Genomic DNA, 22,500 nt, shown 5'->3' on the forward strand with positions numbered 1-22,500 from the left:
TTTTTTTTTTTTTTTTTTTTTTTTACATCTCCTTTTCCCCAAGAAAACAAGAGGGAAAGAAATGAAACTACTATTCATGAATATGATCAGGATACTTTTAGTACTCATGTGAATTTTTATCAGTCACCATCATGATTTCAAGTCATGAATTTATTTTTACATGCTTATGCATGCATGTTTACATGCATTAGTTAATTGATGTTAAAATCCATTAAATTCAAATGAATAGGAGAAAAATTTGTTCATAGGATTTTGTTCTCGTTATATTACATTTTATTTTATTTTGTTTTATTTAAATAATCAGTTTAAGGCTTATAAAGGTTGATTTGCTCCTGAACTGCTTTGTTTCCCAGACATTGCCATCTTCCCCAACTACCACCAAGTCCTCTCCATCTGATCCCATGACCACCTCCAGAGCTAATCAGGTACAGTATCATCCTGTCATCTACACCATACTTTTCACGGGTGATTGCCTGCAAACTGGAGAAAAAGATAATGGTGGGTTAAGGATTTATTCGTTCATTCACATATATGCACCATAATCAGATTCCAAATAACCTAAGAAAGAAAAATCAATTATTTCTAAAATTTTATATGCATTTCTAATTTTAGATTACAAATATTATATTCAGATATTAAACTACTATAATTTTTTATTATTTTTCCTTAAAATTGTGACTACGTAATGGAGCTCTGAAGGCTATTTATTGAATTGGTATTTTAATTTCCCTTATTGTATCTTCCTAGAATTTTTCATATGTAAGTTAAGGATATCATATATGTAAAAAATAAATGTATAAATTGAGCAAAGGTATATCTTTAAAAGTGAACGCAATTTTATTTGCTTTTTATTTGAGACATGCTTTATTATGTAAACAACTTGCACCTATTGATGAAAAGCATTTCTAGCAATCTAAAAGAAACTGAAAATTGGTATTTGTGGTAATTTTAATGTTTAACAACTCAGGAGAAAATTCTAAGCATTTTCATTGCTCGACTGACAAACTTTGCAAGTAGAATATATTTTATTAGTTTGATTTATGGTTCTTTTGGTACTATTTGTAGGTCATTCTTCAAAATGTGGTTATTTTAACATATATAAGAAGATTATCTAAAATATTTGTGTAATTCAGAGTCATACTGTACTTTAATTTGACAAATGTTGAATAATATAATTATTAAAATTATTAAACACATTTTTATTTTGTCTGAGTTGAGCTTCATTTAGGTGAGAAATGTTATTTTCTTTAATATTTTTGCTTTTTTAATAATAAAAAGCTTTATGGGATTATTTAAATATTAAATAAAAGCTTATCTGATTAATATATTTTTCATATAGTTGACTAACAAATTATTAACTTTGTACTATATTTGCTAAATATATTAAATGTGGTTTTTGCATATTATCTAATATAAGACTATCAGAACTATTTTGCTGATTTGTTGATCCTAATACTTTTGCAACCTGAAGAAAGATTTAAATATAATAACTGGAAGCAAAACTAATATTTAGGATGATATTTTATACTACAGGTTTGATTTTCATTTTATGCAATAGCATTCCCTTCAAACAAAAGTATTTTATAATGCAAACATTTTTAGGTCCAATAAATTGTTTAGTAAAGTACACATCTCCCGTGGTAAAAACCAACACTTCTCTTTGAAGGAAATGGTACTACATAAAGTGACAATCAAGCTTGTATTACAAATGCATGAAGTTTAAAAGTATACTTACACTTTTACTCTACATACCTTATCTTTTGCTGAATTTTAATTGTATGGTATAAAAACCTTTTATGAAAACAACTGATTTTGTGTTTTTAATATTTCTTTTGTACTTTATCATTCTGTCTTTTCCAAATGTAAACATGACAAACACAACCACAATAAAAATAAAATGAATGATTTTTCTCAAGGTAAAAAACCCTGGATCTAGAAGAGAAAATCTCCTTAGTAATTTTGCCTTTGAAGCTAAATTTGTATTTTCTTTCATTTATTCTTATAAGAGCATATGAATCTTTATAAAATGGTTTCTTAAAAGGCTAATCATATATTTAAGTTTACTAATATTGTATTTTTACCCCCTAGATAAAGTGCTTGCCAAATCTAAGTTTTGCTGTTTTGAAATAAGTCATTTGTAATTTTATATTCTGTCCACTATACTCTGTATATTGTTACTTATACTCTGTTTTCTTCTGTTCTTGTACAAAGAAGCATAATATCTCCTGGATATCATGAAGCAAGATATAAGAGAAGAACAAAACAAAATCTGTAATTCATTGAAAGAATTGTAATCATCAGTCTTTCATATTATTGATAGTTTGTAATTATTTTTTCCCCAACAGTATTTTCCAGTAGATTCTAATCATGTGGTAGGGCAGAAGGAAATGTGTTTCTTGTTGTTCATTTGTTTCTTGTCAACAGTCCCAATTAATATAGCTTTGCTATACTGACTTATATCTGGAAGTGTATAAACAAGATAAGAAAATAGGTTCTAATATGATCATCTTAAGCTATTTGTAATAAAAAGAACTAATGGATTGTCAATATTCAGAAAACCAAAATAAAAAACACAGAAAACTATTCAAGGAGTAAGTTTGATCTGCATTTCCAATATTTAAAATACTTTTATTCTTTTAAAAATGATGACATATTTCAGTACATACCGAATTTTACTTTATTAACCTTGAGACCCCTTAACACTTTCCATAGGTCACACTGACATACTCTGACTACAGTGTTGTCCTATAATAATTTCCTCCTTAAAACTGAAAGACTATTATATGAGAAGTCTTATAAAATGATGGCATGGTGGCTCACACCTGTAATTTCAACACTTTGGAAGGCCGAGGCAGGAGAATCACTTGAGACCAGGAGTTTTAGACCATCCTGGGCAACGTAGCCAAGACCCTGTCTCTAAAAATGTATACATTTTGAAAATTAACTTTTCACAGTGGCACTTGCCTATAATCCTAGCTACCTGGAGGCTTGAGGCGGAAGGAGTGCCTGAGCCCAGGAGTTCAAGGCTGCAGTGAGCCATGATCATGCCACTGCTCTCCAGTCTTGTGTGTTAACTTAATTCTCAGTTTTCACATCAGTGAAATTCAAATAATATTGCCTCATAGGTTGTCATAAGAAGTGAAGAACAGTTACCTCTTCTTAGAACAGTGTCTTGAATGTAACAAGCATCATATAAATGTTAGGTTATGTTTAATTTCTTATCTGTCAAGTGAAAAAGATTATTCTTTAACATAGTAAATAATAAAGTAAATGGCTTATTAAAACTTTAGAGTTTTGCCTTTGGAAAGATTCTAGTATTAGTATTGGCTGTTTTTTCAAGTCTAAAATATTTCTGTAATTAAAACCTGTCTGCTTTAAACTACTTTACAATTATTTTCTAGAAAGAGTTCTCAGTTACTTGTTGCCTAAAAGTACATAAAATTGCTCTTCTTCCCCTACTGAAGAAGAAAAGTTATAAGAACTAACAGTTTTACAACTTATTCTGTACATATGTTGTATTTTGTAAGGTACAAGTTTGATATTTTTCTACATATGGGATTTTAAATACAAAGCAGATATAAAGATATAGTAAATAGATCAAATTCTTTAAAGCAACATGTTTAAACTTTCAAATAAAACTTAAACAGAATCAGTAGTGTTCAATCAGTTCTAAGTTATTAATACTAAGTTACTCAGTGACTCCATTAAGATTCAACAAAATGGTTTTGTTAATCAGTGGTACCAAAATTGAATTTTGGTTTTAACCTTAGTCCTTCTTGTTAGCTCTCCTGGGATTTTTCTGAAATTTCATGAAAAGAATAAAAGAATGATTTCAGAAATATGTGTTTATAAACATTTGTTTATTTACTGATAAGTTTGAAATTATAGGCATTTATCAAAATGTATAAAACATATGAAAATAGGTAGCTCATATATAGTACCCTTACTGTGGCTGCAGAAAATAAAATAAAATAATTGGTCTCACTTTAAATTCATGACCACAAGTCACAAATAGATTCTTAATTCTGTCATTCATAAGCTCATTGACTTTCTTATTCTCTAGATGACTATTTCACAAGTTCTCCTCTCTTTTCAATACTGTACTAATTTTCTATTGCTGGAAAACAAATTACCACAAACTTAGTGGCTTAAGCAGCACACATTTATATTCTTATAATTTCTGTAGGTCAAGAGCCCAGGCATGACTTAAGCCAGACAGGCTGAGCCCTTTGCTTGTGACCTCACAGGGCTGCAATCAGTGTCAGCTGGGCTGCATTCTCTTCTATAGGTTTGACTAATATGCTTCCCTGTTCATCCGTTGGCAGCGTTCAGTTTTTGTGAGATTTTTTTTTTTTTTTTTTTTTTTTTAACCTGTTTCACTGAGGGCCACAACTTATAACTGGCTGTTGGCTACAGGCAATTCTCAGATTCTAGAGGCCACCCACAGTTGCCTGCCACATGACCCTCTCCACAGGCCCTTCAAAACTTGGCTGTTTGCTTCATGCAAGGACATTAGGAGAATCTCTCTCCATTGTATGCCAGCAAAAATGGAGCCTTATATATTGAACCAAATCACAGGAGTAACTTTCTTACCTCCTTTACCCTACAACATAATGTAATCATGCTAATGACATTGCATCATTTTTTCCATATTCTTATAGTGAGAAGTAAATCATGTGTTCCACTCACACTCAAGGGGAGAAGATAGTACAGGTTGTAACGCCAGTGGGTAGAGATCATGGAAGTTTTCCAAGAATTGTCCCTACCACAACCCCCACAATGTTTCTTGTTTTTTATACTCTCCCAGCTAATGACCTTACTTCCTTTCCTACTTCACTGAGAAAACTGAAGCAATCAAAAGTGAACTTCCACAAACTCATACCAACAACTACTTAATGAAGCAGCATTTATACTCACATAGTCCGCCTTCTCATCAATTACTATAGGTAGATTTTCCCTGCTCTTGTCTAAAACCATTCATTTCAGTTGTCCATTAAACATTCTTCCTTTACTCAAGAACTTTCCTTCATCAATTCTACCTTCTCTCTCCTTTTTCTGTCAAGTTTTTGCTCTCTACAGAATCATTCCCATCAGTGTGCAACTGTTTTTTCTGTCATCTTAGAAAGCCAAACAAAACTTTCTTCATGTCACTTCCCCCACCAGCTAATGCCCTGCTTCTTCTACTCCTTTGTAGTAAAACTTACGAAAGTGTTACCTCTACTCTATTTCCCAGTGTTGGTATTCCCATTCTTAAATCCACTTCGGTCAAATTTTTGCCTCCCCCATTCCACCAAAACTCTGCCAAGGACATCAATGATGAGCACTTTGCTAATTCCAGTAGTCTGTTCTTAGTCTACATATTACTTTACCTACCAACAATATATTTTAAAATTTATCTCTTCCACCTCCTTGATATACTTTCTTTACTTGGCTTCCAGGATACTACACACTTTTGGTTTTCCTCCTGCATGGTTCCACTTTGCTTCTTCTCAGAATCCTTTACTAGTTTATTCTCTTATTTCTATATACTTAATGATGAAGTGCTCCAAGTCTCAATACTTGGGAATTCTTCTGAGTCTTAATTCTTTGTCTTTCTCTATTACCTTGGCTTTTATATGCTGACATCTGCAAAATTTATGTCTCTGTTGTGGGACAAATGTACTGTTACCTTAGTCCATTTTGTGCTGATGTAAGAGAATACCTGTGATGGTAATTTAAAAAGAACAGAACATTTTTTCTCACAGCTCTGAAGGCTGGGAAGTCCAAGATCAAGGCACTGGCATCTGATGAGGGCTTTCTTGCTGTGTCTTGAAATCGCAGAAGACAGAAATACATAAAGGGGATGAACACTGTGTTCCTACATGGCTGAAGAGCAGAAGAGAGAAAACTCACTCCTAAAAGCTCATTTTGTAGTGTTATTAATCAAGTCCTCATGACTTAAACACCTCCCAAAAGGCCCCACCTCCCAAAACTGTTGCATTGAGGATTAAGTTTCCAACACATGAATTTTGGAATGGACAAAATCATTCAAACCATAGCAACCATGAACTAAAGAAGCTTTATCTTTATTATTCCTCACAAGTGCAGACTTATTACCTAATTTTATGGTCAGAATTTTAAATTTTGTTTTCCCAAAGATGTCCCCTAAAGTTGTATATGCTTCAGGCCCCACATAACTTGTGATCACCAGATCTCAAAGTGAAACTCCAGACTATGTCCAGTTCCCCACTGAGTCTTTCCACTTACATACCTAATTGACATCTTAAATGCAGTAAGTCCAAAAACTACCCCTAACCTGTTCCTTTTAAAATAAGTCAGTTTTTTATTTCTTTACTGCCACCTGAAATAGTTTACCATTTCACTGGGTAAAAGTCAAAATCTCCAAAATGACCTTAGTTAACTTATAAGAAAAGGCCTTTGCCACACTATCTCTATTTCCTGCCACTCACCTCCTCACTTATGTTGCCCCAACCACATTGACATTTGTTGCCCCTTGCAGACATCAGGCATAACCTCACCTCAGTATTTTTCTCTTGCTTTTCTCTGCATGAAATTTTCTTATCATAGAGATCTGCTTGGCTAACATCTTCATAACTTTCTAGTCTGTTCAAAATTCACCTTCTCCATAGGACTTACCTGACCTCCTTATATGGCAACCTGGCCTCCCCCTTCGCGCCACACTCCTGATTCCCTTTGTCTTGCTGTTTTTTAAGCTTTTTTCCATTGCCTCATGAATACTGAATACTTAGCTTCTTATCATGTTTATTGTGTACTGTGTTTCTTACTCTCCGAGTAAACTAAATTGCATGAGGATAGGGATTTTTTCTGTTTTATTCTCTGATGTATGTGAAGCACTAGCCTGGGACATAATAGGTCCTCAGTAAATATTTGTTGAATGACTAGCATTAGTTGAAAGAATAGACTTACAAGGCTATATGTTCTAAAATTCTTTGTTTTTTTACAATATTTGAAACGAAATTTTGCATAGAATTCTCTCTGAAAATATAAACCAACTAGAAAAGGATCATTTTAGTTGAATGAAGAGGTTAAGCTAAAAGAACATAGCCTTCTTAGCTTGACGTCTATTTTATGCCTTACAGTATTCAGAGCACAATTTGAAAACCAGTTGGGCACTTGTCTCAAATACAAATATTATCATAATTCTCCAACAAAATATAAAAATTAGGGCCGGGTGCAGTGGCTCATGCCTGTAATCCCAGCACTTTGGGAGGCCGAGGCAGGTGGATCACTTGAAGTCAAGAGTTCAAGACCAGCCTGGCCAACATGGTGAAACCTTGTCTCTACTAAACATACAAAAAATGAGCTGGGTGTGGCAGCGCACGCCTGTAATCCCAGCTACTCAGGAGGCTGAGGCAGGAGAATTGCTTGAACCCGGGAGGCGGAGGTTCCAGTGAGCTGAGATCACGCCATTGCACTCCAGCCTGGGCAACAGGGCTAGACTCCATCTCGAAAAAGAAAAATTAATTTATATTTCTTTCAGCATATGTGTGTGAGTAGTGTATTGTGTTTATGTGATATCAAGATAATGTTCATCAGAAATATATAAGAAGGTCCTAGAAATATAATGACATCCGTTTTTAATGAACGTATTGACTTTGTTATGTATATTAGATTTTATGTGCTTTGCTTATCATTAGGATGAGAGTTATGAAATTGCTGATATTTGATTGTAATTTCCTGTGGCTCAAACTAGTATGTATCATATACATATCAAAATTGCAAACATTCCTAGAAATAAATTGAATCAAAAACACTGAATTCATATTAAATAATATACAATTTTTATATAAGGGCATGAAACACTCCCTTAATAAATGGATAGCCTTATTATAATTTTTGTGGGGAAGATTTAATATAGAAATATCAATCCTTTTAAAATTAAAATATAAACATGTTACAATTTTCATCATATTCCCATTGTTAAAAGAATTATCAAGAAACTAGTAATATTGAGATCACCCAGCATTAAAATGTACTATAAATGTGTCACAATAAAAGTGACATACAAATAGATGCAATTGATAAATGAAGTATATAGATATTTCTGAAATAGATGCAAGTAAGTCATGCATCACGGATATCTTCTGAGAAAAGTATCATAAGCGATATTGTTGTGTGAACATCATAGAGTGTATTTACATGAACCTAGATGGTATAGCCTATTACAATACACAGCCTGTTGCTCCTAGGCTACAAACCTATACAGCATGTTACTGTACTGAATACCGCAAGCAATTGTAACAGTGGTATTTGTATATCTAAAGATATCTAAACATAGAGAAGATAATGTTTTGGCTACTACATCACTAGGCAATAGGAACTTTGCAGCTCCTTTATAATCTCATGGGACCACCATATATGTGGCCTGCCATTGATGAAAACGTCACTATGCAGCACGTGACTATATATGGGAACTTAATGTATGATAAAGAAAAACAGTGTGATCTAAGGATTTGGAGAACTGTGGTCTTGAGCCATAATACCTGGCTTCCAATCAAATCTTTGTTACGTCCGAAGTTTATAATGTGTGAGGCCACATTTTTTGTTTTGCCATGCGTGTTTTCTCATTGTAAAATATGGATACCTACCTCGCAGAGTTGTCATGACTTTTTAATGAACGAATGCGTGAGAAATATTTAGAACACTGGTCCAGAGTAATATATAAGTGTAATTTTAATTCATTATTAAAAAGGATGTTTTATTTTATAAATGGTGCTGGTATATTGACTGTCCACCTGAAAGAAAATAAATTTCCACCTCAGACGATATGCAGAAATAAATCTCAATGCATTCAAGATTGAAACTGTAAGACTATTTGAAATTATGGTGTACGAAATCAAGGATGACTTAAGCAAGAAGGAAATCCAAAACATAAAAGAAAACGCTACCAGATTTGAGTATATAAACAGTTATTATTTTTGGTATAGCAGAATACACCATTAATAAGCAAAAGAAAACAAAAAATATGTTGAAAACGTGACAATTAATTAGTATCTCAGCTATACAAAGAACTCCTAGGTTCATATGAAAACCCAATATAAAAATGAAAAGGCAATTTACAGAAGAGGGAATGGAAATGTACAATACAGATATAAAAACATGTTTAACCTCACCAGTTATCAGGGAAATTGGAATCAACATCACACAATTGCACTATTTTAAATCAGATAGACAAAACTTTATGTTTGTGTATAATACACATAGAAATGCAAGATGTGTGTGTGCGTTTATAAATCTAAAGTACTGGCAAAGATACAAGAAATAAACATGCTCATACAATGTTGATGTAAGAAATGCTACAACATTACAGCTTTTGAGATCTATCCTGTAAAACTTACTGCACCAATACATAGAAACATATACAAGAATGTATGTGTGATAAAAGTTGGGAAGCAATTTCACCCTTAATCACTGGAGAGTGATTAAATAAATTCTGATATTGCAGAATAGTATGTGTTGAAGCTATTTAAAGTGCTGAGTTAGATCTGCATAAACTAGCCTAGAGTAGTGTCATACAATATGAAGAAAATTAAGTTGCTAAGAAACATTTGGCCCTATCTTTAATAGTCAAAAAACTTTGTTCATGTATTATTAGAGTGATGACAAGGAATATGAAAATTACTACATTTTACTTCTTATATCTCTACTTTGTTTTTAAAATGTAGCAGAGGATACAAAAGAGAATGGAAAAAAAAATCCTTACTTCAGTTGTGGCATATGCAATGTTTTAAAGAAGATAAAGCAGTAATTTCCCAAGGGGAAAACTAGTTGTCTTTGACATTACATGTGCATTTAAGCTACTTGGCTTCTTGATTTCCTACTCTTTTGAGGCTTTATTGAGGTCAAGAAGGCTCACTGGGGAGAGGCTTCAGGCCTAGAGGAAGCACTGACTGGCAAAGGGAGTGGCAGTTGCTTCCTATTTTAAAGTTATGCCAAATTAAATGATTGCATAATATATGTAATATTTTTATTTATCCTTTAGAGTTAAAACATGAAAAATATTCAACCCTAGCTTTATATCAAAATTACCTATGTAGATTATTAATTAATAGACCTATTATGAGATTTTGCATCTATATTTGAACAGTCAGATATTTCATGAAGCTTCTTGAAATGTTTGGGAAACACTTATATGATAAGAGCACATTAGTTTATAATAAATTGATAATTGTGTACTATGTGACACTGTCTCTTTTTTTCAACTGTTAATTCATCAAGACTTTACCATGAAACAACATACACACTTTGTGATTTGAAAATACTAAATTCATACAAAATTGACAGGTAGGGATTAGTTTCAGCATTGAGATTAGTTAGGATTTACTACTTAATACAACTTAAATCTATGAAGGGTTATTATACAAAGGATGATTATCCTTTTAGATGTAATTAGTGAATGTGAAGGCCTGGGACATTATTGTATACTACTGTAGACTTTATAAATACTATAGACTCAGGGCACACTGAATTTACAAAAAGAAAAATCTTTTTTTTGATAATAAATTAACCTTAGCTTAATACTTTTGACTATTACTAAATAGAGTTAGAGGTTCTCTTAGAGATTTTATATGCAGATTACATTAGGAGTTTTGGGGTGTTTTGTTTTGTTTTTTGAGATGGAGTTTCACTCTTGTTGCCCAGGCTGGAGTGCAATGACACGATCTTGGCTCACCTCAACCTCCCCCTCCCAGGTTCAAGAGATTCTCCTGCCTCAGCCTTCCGAGTAGCTGGGATGACAGGCATGAGCCACCATGCCTGGCTAATTTTGTATTTTGTATTTTGTTTTGTTTTGTTTTGTTTTGTTTTGTTTTGTTTTGTTTTGTTTTGTTTTGTAGTAGAGATGTTAGTTGGCTGTTGGTCAGGCTGGTCTTGAACTCCCGACCTCAGGTGATCTGCCTGCCTCAGCCTCCCAAAGTGCTCGGATTACAGGCATGAGTCACCAAACCCAGCCTACATTAGGAGTTTTTAAGGTCGTTTAGCAATGCTCTTGCCAAAAATTATCGATAATGATTAAATAAGTGCTTCCTACCCATATTCATTCTGTTGCAGACTTCTGAGTTTGCTAGTGTGCTGTAGTGTAGATAGTCTATTATCCATACCAGTGATGGGAATCGAATCTCCCTTAGGGAAAGTTAACAATACCACTGAAAGCAGCACACCATTAATATTTTCAGGTTAGTATTACAACACAGTATTTAGTAAATACCAGGTTATGTGACCTCCCAAAATCCCTTTTAAAAGTGTGATTTTATCTGAAGGCTTTTTTAAGTTTATGAAAAGCCTAAGACTTTCAGATTGAAGAAAGTGGTACACATCAGGGAAAAGAGTTAATGAAATAGTCGCTCTGTAACATTCCTTATTTTACATCCCATATATGGCTTAGGCATTGGTAAAATGCATAGAATACTGTGTCTAGTATTGGCTCATATTAGGTAGATTTGCAAGATTCTCTGGACGACTTAGTAAGCAAAGGTGGTTTCTCTGTTTCATCAAAGTTTTCCCTGCAGCCATAACTGCAGTAATTCTTGCACACAGTATATTCTCGAGACAGAACATTATGCATGCCTTTATATAACCACACCATTTAATGTCTCCTTATTCCACAATGTGTACTTATTTTCTTGTTTTGTGTGTGTATACAGTTCAATAGAATTTTTCATTTTTCAAGCAAAGCCGTATAAAATTGAAAATATCTAAAATAGCAAAATTTGATGGTTATCAAGTTTATTTTAAACATTTTTATTTTTTTAAAGAATGCTTAGATATGTAAATGTGTTCAGATTATTCTCTCAGATAAAAGTAATTTTGCAAAACTGGGGAGTTTGATACCTTCTCGCTTTGGAATAAAAAAAGTGTTTTTTCCTTTTGACCTCAGAAATTTATAATTGGCCTTTTGGTTATTAATTTTCTAATTTTTTATCACTAGGAATTTTCAGGAGACAATAAGTTGATCATTTTCGTTTATTCTGCATCTAATGCCTTATAATTCATTTTATTGGTGTTTGGTTTCGTTCATGTTTCTTATTCAATTACTACTTAAAATATTTTGAAAAGAAAACATTCCTTTTATTACCTGGCTTCAAATTGCTTTTAGCCGAGTAACAGAAGTTTTAAAATTAGTGTATTCTTATATATGATTTATGAAATATTATAAATGAACTATTTCACCCACATATATAAAAAGAATATTGTTTGTAATAGTATAGTTTGTTAAATTGCAGATGTGCTTCAGTAATCTTTTAAACGTAAATCAATGTTTATATGGTTTATGTCAAGTATTAATGAAATAATAATGTATAATATTTTCATTTTCTTAATGACAGTCATTTGGGATAGTAAATAATCAACCTCCCATTACTAGTAAGATACTGAAATATAGGTGTTTTTTTTTTTAATGAGTATTGCCTTTAGGAAAGCTGTTGGTGAAATTAATAAGAAATATATAATTCACCTAATCTGTAAATATAAAATACCTGTAAGTAATTATAATTTAATAAATCATTTCAAAAAACATCAGACTTTTCAACTAATATTTAATTTTAATGGTAAAAATGACAATCAAAAATGCATAAAGATACAATAAAAATCCAAATTGTGCAAGTTTTCCTTATAACTTAATTCCCTAGATACATAAGTTTAAACAGAGATGGATTTTCAAACATAGTTGAGACATTTACTTCCAATGTTATCTTATTTAGTTTGGTTACGTCATAGAGTATTAAACCATAAACTCAAATTTTTAAAAAGTTCTTTATTCCTAGATTAACTTTATTTTCTAAATAAAGTGTGTTTTTTATAAACGGGCATTCAGGTTAGATGCATGATTTTCATTTAAAACTATGATTTTGAATTTTCTACTTAAAATTTTAAAATATTTTCTAGATGTTCTTTTCTGTCATTTATCAACTCACTATTTTATGGTCATGCATATTTTACAGTCATTTGCTTAATGACGGGGATATATTCAGAGAAATGCAGCATTAGGTGTTTTTGTCATGTGCATACATCATGGAGTGTACTTACACAAACCTAGAAGGTATAACCTAATACACACCTAGGCCCTTGGTATAACCTATTGCTTCTAGGTTACAGATCTGTACAGCATGTTACCTTAATAATACTGCAGGCAGTTTAACACAATATTAACTATTTGTATAGCTAAACATATCAAAACAAAAGGTACATTAAAATATTAAAATACAGAATAAAAGATAAAAAATGGTACTCCTATATATATAATACATGTATAACATATAATATAATATAATATAATATAATATAATATAATATAATATAATATAATATAATATAATATAATATACTCCTGTATAGGGAACTTACCATGAATGGAATTCACAGGGCTAGAAATTGCTCTGGGTGAGTCAGTGATTGAGCAATGAGTGAATGTAAAGGCCTGGGACATTACTGTACTCTACTGTAGACTATCAACACTGTACACTTAGGGCACATTAATTGTATAAAAATGAACTTTCTTTCTTTAATAATTAACCTTAGGTTAGTATAACTTTTTGCTTCATGTATTTTTTAATGTTTTGCTTTTGGCTCTTTTGACTTTTAAACACTTAGCTTAAAACACTAATATATCGTCCAAAAATATTTTCTTTTACCTTATTCTGTACACTTTTTTCTTGTTTCCTTTCAGCATTTGTTCTAGGTTTGGGTAATTTTACATGGGTAATTTGCATGTCGCTGAGGTTTGGTGTATGAATGATCCCAGATAGTGAGCATAGTGCTCAATAGGTGGTTTTCCAACCCATTCCTCCTCTCAACCTCTCCCCTCTGGGAGTCCCAGTGTCTATTGTTGCCATCTTTATGTCCATGTTTACTCAATGTTTAGTTTCCTCTTGTAAGGGAGAACAATCAGTATTTGGCTTTCTGTTTCTGCATTAATTTGGCCTCCAGATACATTCATGTTGCTGCAAAGGACATAATTTTCTTCTTTTTTACAACTGTATAGTATTCCATAGTGTGTATATATCACATTTTACTTATCCAGTCCACCGTTGATGGGCATATAGGTTGATCCCATGTCTTTGCTATTTTGAATAGTGTTGTGATGAACATACTAGTACATGTGTCTTTTTTGTAAAGTGATTTATTTTCCTTTGGATATATACCCAGTGGTGAGATTGCTGAGTCAAATGGTAGTTCTGTTTCAAGTTATTTGAGAAATCTCCACACTGCTTTCCGCAGTGGCTGAACTAATTTACATTTCCACCAGTAAAATATAAGTGTTCTCTTTTCTCTGCAACCTCTCCAGTATCTGTTATGTTCTGACTTTTTAATAACTATTCTGACTGATGTCAGATGATGTCTCATTGTGGATTTGATTTGCATATCTCTAACAATTAGTGATGTTGAAAATTTTTTCATATATATGTTGGCCACATGTTTGTTGTCTTTTGAGGCATGTCTGTTCATGTCCTTTGCCCATTTTTAATGGGGTTGTTTGTTGCTTTTTTTCTATTTAGTTTCTTTTCATTTTGTTTTACTTTTAAAACTTTTAATTAAAACTAGGACACAAAAACTAAGACACACATTAGCCTGCTCCTACACAGGGATGGTATCACCAGTGCCACTGTCTTCCCCCTCCACATCTTGTCCCACTGAAAGATCTTTGGGGGCAGTAATACACATGGAGCTATCCTCTCCTATGATGACAATGTGTTCTTCTGGATTACTTCCTGAAGGACCTGCCTGAGGCTGTGTTATAGTTAACTTTTCTTTTTTAATTAGTAAATGGAATACAGTCTAGAATAATGATAAGAAGTATAGTATAGTAAATATATAAGCCAGTAACAGTCGTTTATCATCATTATCAGGTTTTATGTACTGTACACAATTGTATGTGCAATACTTTGTGTACAACTAGCAGAACAGTAGGTTTGTTTACACCAGCATCACCACAAACATATGGGTAATGCTTTGTGGTAGGACATTAGCAAGGGTTACAATCACTAGGTGACAGAAATTTTTCAGCTCCATTATAATCCTGTAAGATCACCATACATGGTCTGTCGTTGAACCAATCTTTGTTATTTGGTGCATGACTGTATATACATTTAAGTATTTTGTATTTTTATAATACCACTGGACTTCAAACCCTATGAAAGCAGAGATCTTATCCTTTTCATTTACCCCTACATCCCCAACATTTGGAATTATACCTGGCACGTAATAGCCACTCAATAAATAATTGTGCAATAAATTCCAGAAATGTGCTAAAATTGTTTTTGCATTATCCTACTTTTCGAGGATTCATTTATTCTGCAGCCTAATTTTGGACAATTGTTCCATTTCCTTTTGTTACACTGCTTTTAAAAAATAAGAACAAGTGTGTATGGTAAGAGAAAAAAACTCATCTGAAATGCAATCTCTATTGATCTCTTTCTGTTTTACCTGAATATAATTACATACTTTTACATTATTTAACCCAAACTACATATGTGTGTGTGTGTGTGTGTGTGTGTGTGTGTGTTCAACTTTGCATTGGTATTTTTTACATCATTTTATAATTTCATATAGTGCCTGCATACTGTCCTTCGTATATGACGTTCTGTGTTGTGACTTTTAAACACTTAGCTTAAAACACTAATACATTATGCAGTGTGCTAGTGTTCATTGCACAGTGTAGTAATACATTGTACAATGTCCTCTGTTTTGGAAATTTCCCCAGGAGAATTGCAGAAGGAGAGAAGCAAAGTGAAAGATTAAACCCATTTCATAATCTGATGAATACTAAAAAGACAATATATACTGACACCAACGTTTTAAAGAAGAAAAGATTAATAGTTTACCCCTCCCTGATTTATATTTGCTTTATTTTTTACTTGATGGTCAATTTTGCTGCTCTACCTTGAATAGATCTTTGATCATTTTAGAAATTAAATATTTTCCTACCTAATTCTTTAATTTTCATTATTTAACAATTTGCTTCACTTTTACTTCCCCCTAAATAATTTCATCTATTCCTATGACTTTAAATACAATTTATATGTTAACTCCCACATTTCCCCTGGCCTCCAGCCCCATAATCAACCACTTATTTGGCATCTTCACTTGGATGACTGATAGGCATTTTAAGCTTAAAAAGGATAAAATAGAAATTCTTCCATCCTCATCTTTCAACCCTTTTCCACCATCTACTTCAGTGAACACAGCCCTATTTTTATTTTCATAGCTATTTTTTACTTTTTAATTTTAATGTTTAATTTACAACAATAAATTGAAAACATTCGTTTTCATTTCAAATATTCAAATATGTTTAATACATTTTTTGCTAATCAGAATTAAGAACTCTGAACATGTGTCTTATAACATGTGCCCTGAAAGAGCTAGGCTAAAAAGAGGTGATTTTAAATAATAATGATTTCAAAGAGCTTTTTGTTAACACATGGATGATGAAGACTTACAGGCCTTTCATCAATTTAACTTCAATATAGTAAAATCTGGTTTAGTAAGCATTAAGAAGACAATACCCCAAATTATTTTCACTTTTAAATAATGGGCTTCCCTGCAATAGTTTATTATTATATGACCTTCATAGTTTTTTAATAGTTACTTAACTTCTAGTAGTTTTCTTTTTTGAAATAATTATGTCTAGAGTGCTCATCATCTCAACATAACAGGAATAGTTTCAAGTGTTTCTCTTCTGTTCCTCCTTCTCCTAGAAAGCATAGGTTTTCTTTTCTGTTTTTCTTATTCCTAAGTTATATCCCTCCCTGGGATATAGTGTTGTATATCTTTAAATTTTGAATCATGTTTCAGGGGCAAAGTGAAATAATGTGTTAAATGGAAAAAGAAGTAAGTTAAATTTTGTCTTTAGAAAATTGTCTGGGTAATTCAGTGGGGAGTTGAAGGAGGGGCTCATTGAAGAGTTTTGAACAGAATTTTCTCATAATGCTAAAATAAAGACCACTTATCCTCAGTCTCACTAAGTTGCCTGATTTTGTAGATGATGAAACTGAAGTGATTTGAGAAAGATCACATAGCAGAGCCAGGGTGAGACCACATATCTATTAACGGCCAAGTCTATATTTTTATTATACTACACTATGCTTTAGATAGGATAAAGTAATAAGACTGAAGAACAGCACAGAATAGGACATATAGATCTAGGGAGCAGGGGAAGTCACAGATAGCTCCTAAGCTTAAAATCTGAGTTGGCAGTGGGTGAAGGGTAAAAATACATGAGACAAGGCAGCATGGTATTTTATAAGAGATATTAGACATTGCTATGAAAACTGTTCTGCCTTTGATTTGGTTATCAAAAGTAGAGTAAACAAACTAGTGGAGAGTTAGAACTGCTTTTTAAATTCTTTTTGGATACTTCTATTCATGTAAATCTGTTGTACATATTTTATCAAATCAGTGCATTCACACAGGCAGTTATTTGTTTATTTGAAGTCTATAGTCAAAAGAAAGGATGCCGTTTTTTCAATTTGCTTTGTTCAACAATTCAATGTAGATTCCCCAAAACGGCACATGTATCTCCATTGGATGCTTCTAAGTGGAGCCTCAGTAGCCTAAATGGTAATACATTGGGAAAATAAAAGCATTTATCTGGTTAGATTATATAGTGTATATCATGGTAAAAGTAAATTAATCTACTTGTTTTCCTCACCAGAACTATGATATCTTGACTATTAAGTTTAAGAGATAAAATGAAATGTCAGTATTTTGATAGGCAAATAATGTATGATATAACAAGAATGTAAAAATATTTTCAAAGATACTTTTGGTCAGTTAAAATTATAAAAGCCCTCAAAATTATAGAAATTATCATAATTCAATTCAAATTTATTTAAGCAAAAAAGAGAGTTGTATTTCCTCTGTGTTGGCTTTAGACATGGTTAGATTCAGATGCCAAAAAATGCTGTCTTATTTTTATCTAAGTTAACTTCATTTTCAGTCAGGTTCTTCCTTTTCTCATAGTAGTGGTAAGATAGCCACTAGCAATGACAGGCTGGTGTTCTACTAGATTAGGAACACAAATATCTCTTTACCGACAAGTTTACCAAATTATCATGCTCTTGTTTGGCCATCCTGTGTCATGTGCTCAAACCCAAACCAGTAAAAGTTATGGGTGTGAGTATAGCAATAGGTCAGACCTGGGTCATGTTTTTACTTCTAAAGCAAGCTTGTCCAACCTGCGCCCCAGGACGGCTTTGAATGTGGCCCAATACAAATTTGTAAACTTTCTTAAAACTTTTCTATTTTTTTCTTTGCATTTTTTAAAGCTCTTCAGCTATCATTAGTGTTAGCGTATTTTATGTGTGGCTTGAGACAATTCTTCCAGTGTGACCCAGGGAAGCCAAAAATTGGATACCCTTGTTCTAGAGGTATTGAAAGATTGTCAGCCTTATCTGAGGCAGGTACACTAAGAATGAGAAAGGGTGTTTTCTAGAGGAAAACTGGGGTTCTGTTCCCAGAAGAAGAATGATTGGACACCAACTGAATGACTGAGTAAAATAACAGGTATCCACTGTTGATAGGAATTGCTTTATAAGTGTAATGTCATATATGTGTAGTAAATATGGCAGCCCTAAATAAAATAATTCATACTATTATTTGGGAGCTCTCAAATTATAATGGAACTTGTTTTGCATTTACTTCAATATATGGTTTTATTAAATAGTTTTTTTATTTTTCTGCCATGATAATGAAGAAATATGATACCTATAGATAATCTCTTTCCTTTATAACCATAAAACCATCATGAGTTGGAGTTCTTGTTTGTCGAAAGAGTAAATATATCTCAATGTCTGTTTTTAATTAGAAACATATCAATGTTAAAATCTATTTATGTGGTATTTTTAAAACTCATAGGATTCTTACAGAAGTTCTTTTGTGATTGCACATAGAGAAATTGTAACTTTATTACTTTTGTTCTGAATAACAGTTGATGCTAGCATAATTAGTATAATTATATTGTTAATCTTTCTCTTTTTTTTGATATAACAAATAAGTTGTGAGTCTAGAATAAGGAATATTTAAGTAAAGGTTATTTTAATTTAAAAGTAGTAGTTTTAAGTTGAGTACAGTGGCTCACACCTGTAATCCCAGCTACTCAGGAGGCTGAACCAGGTGGATCGCTTGAGCCCAGGAGTTCGGGGATGCAGTGAGCTATGGTTGTGCTACTGCACTCCAGCCTGGGTGGTAAAGGGAGACCCTCCTCTCCAAAAATAAGTGAATAAATAAAAGTATTGAAGCAGTTCATCACTGCTAAAATGGGTTTAGATTTGAAATAGGAACTGTCCAATACAGAAATAACAGTGACCAAATGTATGGAAATATTTGGTTGTGAAAAAAGAGTGTACGGGTGTTACACATATGTGAAAGACCATTAGGGAAATATCTTCATCTCTCAAGGATTTTCTTTTCTTTCTTTTTCCAGTTAAACTTTGTGTCTCCTTTATAGCCTTTATATACTTCTGTGCCAGCACCTTTAAGACTCCTGCACTGATACACACTCATTTTCTACATCTATAAGCTCTTTAAAGGCAGGAACAGTGTCATATATATCCTTTATCTCCAGCTTTCAACACAGGGCTTGGGCCATTCAGTAAGCATTTATAAATGATTAGATGGATGTTAGCAAATATAATCATAACTCTGAAGGGAAATCCGATTTGTAACTGTCAAGAACATATCTGATTTAGTTTTATACATGTTATACCAAATAATTTGTATGCCATTGAAGATCAGTTCTTTTCTCCCAATTCTTTAGAAATAAGAATATGTATATTCATTTCAGCCAGCACATTAACAGACTTCACCAGTGAAAATGAATCCATGTACACAGTTAGAATTTGCTATTTGTCATTTCAGTTGGAAGTTAAATACTATCAATGTACAGACATTGCTTTGGTAAATGCCTTTATTTAAGAAGTAAGAGAAAATAATCTATCTTATATAATTATCTTTGCTTCTCCTCTGTTTTTTCCCACCAGTAGTCAGTTATCCACCACCTCAAAGCTTCCATGTCTTTCTATCTCACTTTTCCGTAACTCTGGCCCGACACTTAAAATGTAAATATAACACTACTCTCCTTGTAATATTATTTAACTAGATTTCAGTTTTTTGTCTCAACTTCTTTTCAGAGAGTCTGTTTCCTATCTCTGCCCATATTAGATTAATATTGTGTGCAAATAGATATATTTTTTATATGAACATATTTTTTAATTCTTCAGAGAAAAAAAGTGTAAGGCAAAGAGGATTCTCATGTTCTTTTGTCAAAAATAAAAATTGGGTGATAAATGCCTTGTGTAAGCTATTAAGTATTTACTTTTATTAAATTTTGAAAACTTTTATGTTTATGTTTCCATTAATTTTCTAAATTTGGTAGTCTTATACAGAATAGCATATTGCCTAAAATTAGAAAATGCTATATATTGTAATTACTAAGATGCAAACATTAAGTCTGCTCTGAAGTCATAACACATCTTTAGTTTTTTTAATCTTGCCAACAAAATTTGGGGCCACATCAATATTTAATTAAACATTGATTGTGGTTGACAGATTTTTTTATTTAAGATTCTTTGAAATGGTTAAACACTAAAATTCAGAAGAAGGTATTAACTACATAAAAGCACCTTTAATATAAAGATAGACATTGTCATATAATTCTTCAGTTTTCAAAGATATGGATATTTTTGGAAGGTGTTTACTGTCATTAAAAGTTAACACTACTTCGAATTATGTGTTATTTCAAAGTTTTTGAGTATTGGCCGGGCGTGGTTGTAATCCTAGCATTTTGGGTGGCCGAGGCAGGCGTATCACCTGAGGTCAGGAGTTCGAGACCAGCCTGGCCAACATATAGTGAAACCCCTCTTTACGAAAAGAATACAAAAATTATATGGGCGTGGTGGCACAAGCCTTTTAATCCCAGCTGCTTGGGAGGCTGAGGCAGCAGAATTGCTTAAACCGAGGAGGCGGAGGTTGCAGTGAGCCGAGATCACACCACTGCACTCCAGCCTGGGTGACAGAGCAAGACTCCGTCTCTCAAAAAATAAATAAAATAAATAAATAAATAAAATAAAACTTTGAGTATTGAAAAGAAGGAAAATAAATAAAGGGTTTTGTTTTGTTTTGTTTTGTTTTAAAGACAAGCTGATGTTCAGTAATGTAAGTGCAGTGCCCACATGTGCAAGTTGTTTTAGAGAATAGTTTTAGAGTTAAAAAGAAAAAAAAAAAAACTATGAAAAAACATACATAATGTGAGACTGATTTGACATGTGCTAGAAATTAATATCTTCACACATGTCATAGAGTGGATGTTATAAAATTATTAAAATTTCATTACCTTTTATTATCAGCCTATAATTAACCTTTTCTGTGCTGTTCTGCTTCAGGGTGGTTATCACACAGGAAATCATTACATTGAACAAAACAAAAATGATTACTTATAACTTAAAATAACATAAGACTAGGTCTTTTGAAAGTCTTGGCCGATTAAACATTTTCTTCATTAAAATACGTTAAAGCACTGCAGTTTGCCAGTACATAATGTCCTTTTTTTTTTTTTTTGAGACGGAGTCTTGCTCTGTTGCCCAGGCTGGAGTGCAGTGGCACAATCTCAGCTCACTGCAAGCTCCACCTCCCGGGTTCACGCCATTCTGCCTCAGCCTCCCAAGTAGCTGGGACTACAGGTGCCCGTAGGTGCCCCCGTCACCCATGCCTGAACTAATTTTTGTTATTTTAGTAGAGACGGGTTTCCACCGGTTAGCAGGAGGTCCCTCGATCTCCTGACTTTCGTGATCCGCCCACCTTGGCCTCCCAAAGTTCTGGGATTACAGGCGTGAGCCACCGCACCCGGCCCATAATGTCTTCAATAATATTACTAAAAGGTTATCATTTTGAAAAGGATTGCTTATTCATAAAAATACAATCATATTTAACATTCAGATACTTAAATCCTTAAAAGTGCATTTTATCAGTATTTCATGTGTACAGGATAAAAATAAAGATGATTGTAATTCATCTATATCATTGGTATAGTATATATCATGGTTTAACTTTCTAATTGTAACACATTAACTTTTCAGACAAACAGTTTTCTACAAAAAGAAGCTCTGAGCAAAATTAACAAATATTATAAAAATACTTCTCAGTCTATTTCTTGAAACTGAATCCACTTAATCAGGGAATATGAAGTTTATGTTTAACATTCCCAAGAAAACTTAGACTATTTCTCAAACTTTCTAAGTTCTTGAAAACTTGGACTATTTTCCAATAAGTGAAATGATTATATAAACAAATTATAATTAAACAAAATAAATTTCTTGTATTACTGTAAATTGTGTGTATGGAAATAAAATGAGTTGTGTGTGTGTGTGTGTGTGTGTGTTATATGTATAAATATATTTATGAGGTGACTTGGTTTAGAATTTGCATTTATACTTTCTCTGCTTGCTACCTTCCAGAACAAAATTGCCTAAAATGCATGGCTGTATTTCT

General features: G+C 32.7%; 1 protein-coding gene across 5 annotated transcripts in view; it reads left to right on the forward strand.

The window, feature by feature from the left end:
- NOVA1 (NOVA alternative splicing regulator 1) overlaps positions 1 to 22,500 on the forward strand; it is a 154,435-nt gene that overhangs the window by 125,878 nt on the left and 6,057 nt on the right. For 4 of the 5 annotated variants that reach the window (XM_017895902.1, XM_017895906.1, XM_017895904.1 and 1 more), the window contains one exon: positions 354 to 425. The exons of the other annotated variant lie outside the window; for it this stretch is intronic. In XM_017895902.1, coding sequence (XP_017751391.1) covers positions 354 to 425 — 72 coding nt within the window. The remainder of the gene's footprint in view (positions 1 to 353; positions 426 to 22,500) is intronic. 5 annotated transcript variants of the gene reach the window in all.

The sequence above is a fragment of the Rhinopithecus bieti genome, unplaced genomic scaffold, assembly GCF_001698545.2.
Source record: "Rhinopithecus bieti isolate Rb0 unplaced genomic scaffold, ASM169854v2 scaffold_21703, whole genome shotgun sequence".
Lineage (NCBI taxonomy): Eukaryota > Metazoa > Chordata > Mammalia > Primates > Cercopithecidae > Rhinopithecus > Rhinopithecus bieti.